We start from the raw sequence: 5,000 nt of genomic DNA on the forward strand, positions 1-5,000 counted from the left end.
TTAATATCATTATCTTCATTATTACCGACAGTAGTAACAGTGGAGGAAAATATTTGCAATATTCCTGCAGTCCAAAAAAGTTGTGTCGAGGAAGAGCAAGAAGTAGTTTCCTGCATCATATTTTAACCTTTTATTTGCGTTTGAAGAAGATTTTTTCCAAAATTGTATTTCTCGAATCATAAATAATTCTAACCGCATATGTTTGATATTATGTGTCGACCGTTTACATAAAAATGTGATCTAAGGGACCAATAATTTGTTCAGTATATTTTCCATCGAGTCTGATTTTGCATTCTTAAAAGGGGAAAATATTGCTCCAAAACGACTTATTTTCCTAAGACTAGCATTGGCATATAGATATTTAAAATTCGAGTTATATCATGAAGTATAAACACAATTTTTATTTTCTTTTGGGGGACCCGGGGACATTTTTTTTCGTTTTTTACCCGTCATTCTTTGACATTCAGATTTAAGTTTTATATTCATATTTACGTTCTATGAATTATTTGGAAAATCTTACAATCCTCTTATAAGTAACAGTATTTTTAGACTCGACGATTAAAAAAAAAAAAAAAAAACATATCGAGAATTCAAAAGCGCACAAGGGTCGTTTCATTCTTGGTGTAGTTTACATTTTTTCGACGCTTTATCTTCACGCTTACACAAGAGAATGTTTTGTTGTTTTGTCCCTAATTCTGCGTGTGTCTCGCAACCCTCACAAACGTCACGCCCTTGCAGATGCACGCAGCCATCCTGAAGGCGACGCTCCTGGCGGTGCTGCTGGGCTTGAGTGCCGCTCGGCCCGACAAAGCCCCCGTGGGCGCGGCCGGAGCGCCAGTGGGAGCGGCGGGAGCCACGCCGAACCAGAGGTTCCTTCCAGGATTCGAACACCTCCTCTTGAAGCCCCTCTTCGGCCTCTTCGGCGGAGGACTCGGCGGAAACTACGGAGGCTACGGTGGAGGCTACGGAGGAGGCTACGGAGGAGGCTTCGGAGGTCTCGGAGGCCTCGGAGGCCTTGGTGGAACCTACGGAGGAGGACACTACGGGGGCTATCCATCTGGATCCTATGGCGGGTACCCTGGCAGCTTTGGCTACACCGGGGGCTACTCTCCCTACTATGGCTGAGCGACAAAAGGGAGATGACGAGGAAGTCTGAGAGATATATATATTTATATATATTTTGCAATGCGGTGATTACTAATAATATTGATAATTTATAACCGAGTGTAAAAGAGTTCATATGAGAGTGTGTGTTGGAACAAAAGAGGCACCAAACGGTCTCTTGAAGTCCATGCGTATGATTGTCAAGAAATATATTTATATGAACATGTCAGAGACTCGTTTTAGTTGTCATCCTACGGAACTTGAAATCCCATCTCTCTCTCTCTCTCTCTCTCTCACTCTCTCTCTCTCTCTCTCTCTCTCTCTCTCTCTCTATATATATATATATATATATATATATATATATATATATATATATATATACTATCTTTCCTTCTCTCTTTCTCTTTCTCTCTCTGTCTATCTCTCTTTCTTTCTCTCTCTCTATTTATCTATCTATCTATGTCTGTCTGCCTGTCTGTCTATCTGTGCATCTATCTATCCTTTACACGCATACACTTTCGCTCCCGTTCTATCTATCTCTTTCTTTCTCTGTCTCTCCCTGTCTTTCTCTCTCTCCCTCTCCCTCTCCCTATCTTTCTCCCTCTCCCTATCTTTCTCTCTCTCCCTATCTTTCTCCCTCTCCCTCTCCCTATCTTTCTCCCTCTCCCTATCTTTCTCCCTCTCCCTATCTTTCTCTCCCTATCTTTCTCCCTCTCCCTCTCCCGATCTCGCTCTCTCTCTCATTCCCCCTCTCCCCCTCTCTCCCTTCCTTCCTCTGACCCCGTTTCCCTCCCCGTGTCACCTTAAACGCCAGAGCCGGAATTCCCACAAGGAAGATGAGGCGAGAGTCACGGCCCAGGAACTCGAGGCAAAACTTTCACTGCGTCTCTCTTGGTCACCTGCGCCCTTTGCATGTGCAGGCAGGCAGGCAGGTCGCGTCGCTTGGTCCTCGCCTCCGTCGGGGACATCGTGCTCTTCGCATTCACATATATGAATATTTATATGTATGTATGTGTGTGTGTGTGTATGTATGTATATTTATATATATATATATATATACATATATATATATATATATATACATATATATATACATATATATATATATATATATATATATATACATATATATATATATATATATATATATATATATATATATATATATGTGTGTGTGTGTGTGTGTGTGTGTGTGTGTGTGTGTGTGTGTGTGTGTGTGTGTGTGTGCGTGCGTGCGTGTGTGTGTGTGCAAACAAGAGCACGCACACAGCCATACATGCTTAGATTCGGAAGACATCTATCTCGTCTGAGCTATTACTCAACCACACATTTTCTATCTTTCGTCATAGAGAAATCTGTTCAGGAAACGTTACTCTGACGTCGTTCGTCAGTGTCGAAAATAGAGTAATGATGTTAATGAATATGTAATGGTGAACATAATGATGGTGACGATGATGATGTTGGTAATGATAATATTGATTATAATAATGATAAGAACAATAATAATAGTAATAATAATAACGATAATAACAATTAAAAAAATAATAATAACAACAAAAACAACAAAACAACAATGATGATGATGATGATAATAATAATAATAATAATAATAATAATAATAATAGTAATAATAATAATAATAACAATAGCAATAACAATATTAATAACAACAATAATAACAATAACAATAATAATAACAACAACAATACCAAACACACTAACAATAGCATAAATATTGACATCAATAACCATATCAGCAAGAGCAACAAAGCAAATGCAAAAACCTTCAGTCGCTATCCACCTTCACTCTCTCCTTCCTCTGCGAGCGAGGCCGCCGGTCTGCTGAAGGGCCAAGGTCGGCCTGCCACCTGTGCCTCGCCTGACTCCCGTTTTCTGTTGGGGGGTGGTTTTTGGCCTCTCTTGACGCGAAGTGTGTTTTTTTTTTTTTTGCATATTTATTTGTTTGTTTGTTTGTTTGTTTGTTTATTGTTGTTGTTATTTATAGTTATTGTTTTGGCCTCTCTTGACGCGATGTTTTTTATTTTATTTTTTATTTGTTTGTTTGTTTGTTTATTTATTGCTGTTGTTGTTGTTATTTATTGTTATTGTTTTTCCCACTCTTGACGCGATCTTTCTTCTTTTTATTTTGTTTTTGTTTATTTGTTTGTTTGTTTGTTTATTCATTGTTATTGTTGTTGGTATTATTTTGTTATTGCTAAAATGGTGTTTTTTGTTTGTTTGTTTGTTTTTGTCAGCTTAAAAAATCGCATTCATATATAAATGTATACCATTCATACATTTCACTTTTGTTTGTTTACTTCTATTTATTCATCTGTACCTTTTTTTTAATGTGAATTCGCAACAGTTCGCATTCATATAAAAAGGTATGCCATTAATACATTTTCTCATTGAATAACATACGAAAAGCGTGACTGTTTTCGTGCTTAAAAATGAATAGATTATTATACATCATAGCTTTCTTATGTTGTTGTTTTTGTTGTTGTTGTTGTTTACCTCAGTAACAATAATTTTTACACATTCATTGCATTCTTAAAGGTGGAAAGGAGAGAGAAGGAAGGAAGGGAGAGAGGAGACGGAAGAAAGGAAAGAGGAAAGGAGAGAAGAGGAAGAAAGGAGAGAGAAGGAAGGATGGAGAAAGAAGGAAGGAAGGAGAGAGAAGAAGGGAAGAAAGGAAGGAGAGAAAAGAAGAAGGAAAGGAAAGAGAAGGAAGAAAGTAGAGAGAAGGATGGATGGAGAAAGAAGGAAGGAGAGAAAAAGAAGGTGGAAAGAGAGAGAGAGAGAGAGAGAGAGAGAGAGAGAGAGAGAGAGATAGAGAGAGAGAAGGAAGGTGGAAAGGAAAGAGGAAACACACGCAGGTCATTTGTATAATACAGACGTAAAACTAGTTAATTAAAACGGGAAACTAAACCATATATATATATATATATATATATATATATATATATATATATATATATATATATATATATATATATATAAGAATCACAAAGTAACACTGTTCACTGATACGCAGCTGTTGGTCAAAACGGGTTAGTATAATTTTTATAATGTCTTTATTTGCCTTGTTTTGTCTTCCTGTTTTGATTAATTGAATGTAGTTTTATTTTATTCAGTGGAAAAAACTGCAAAATGAACCACGTATGTTTATAAGTTCAAAATAAACAAGGACTAGATTTTTCTTCTCCTGCTTACACTTCGTAGGAAAGTAAATAGCCTTGTTACATAAAGGGTCGCGTTTTATCATATATCAACTTATCATTTTGCGCAAGATTTCGTAAGACTGTTGCATGTAAGGTAGTCTGCAGAATATAAACATTCCTTGTATTTTATCTCTCTCTTGTTGATGAGAATACATATTTTTTCTAATATGTAGCTGAATTAACTGGTATAGAAAACGTAATTTCTAACTGCTTGGGTATTTCACTTACAACTCTCTGGAAGTATGATTAATGTTATATATATATTTTTTTCTTCTTTTCTTTTCTTTTCTTTCTTTCTTTTCTTTTTTTTTTTTTTTTTTGGGGGGGGGGTGACGAAAACTGTAATCAAATTGGAATTTATCTTTCTGGCTGTCTTACTCGTGTCTGCTTGTATGTGCTTGTCCTAACCTACCGTCTGTTTATTGCGTTGCATCTGTTTCTTCTTATACATCTTCTTACCATCTTCCGATTTTTAGACGAAACACGGGAGGACTTAATGTTTAATGTTTAATATATTAAATAAATAAATGTGCTAGACAGCAAAGGACATATAGCACTATGGTAAAGTATTGTGGTGGGAGGGGTTTTAAAAAGTTCCCAGGACTTAAAACTGTTGCTTTACTTTTAAATAAACCTCTGGTGTGTATCATTTTCTTCTACCATTTTATCAACCAA

General features: G+C 36.6%; 1 protein-coding gene across 1 annotated transcript in view; it reads left to right on the forward strand.

The window, feature by feature from the left end:
• Positions 1 to 1,333, forward strand: part of LOC119568222 (glycine-rich protein 5-like) — a 1,652-nt gene extending 319 nt beyond the window's left edge. Inside the window, exon 2 of the mRNA XM_037916657.1 lies at positions 739 to 1,333. Coding sequence (XP_037772585.1) covers positions 739 to 1,125 — 387 coding nt within the window. The 3' untranslated portion in view covers positions 1,126 to 1,333. The remainder of the gene's footprint in view (positions 1 to 738) is intronic.
• Positions 1,334 to 5,000: the final 3,667 nt, after the last annotated feature.

Source organism: Penaeus monodon, chromosome 43 (assembly GCF_015228065.2).
Source record: "Penaeus monodon isolate SGIC_2016 chromosome 43, NSTDA_Pmon_1, whole genome shotgun sequence".
Lineage (NCBI taxonomy): Eukaryota > Metazoa > Arthropoda > Malacostraca > Decapoda > Penaeidae > Penaeus > Penaeus monodon.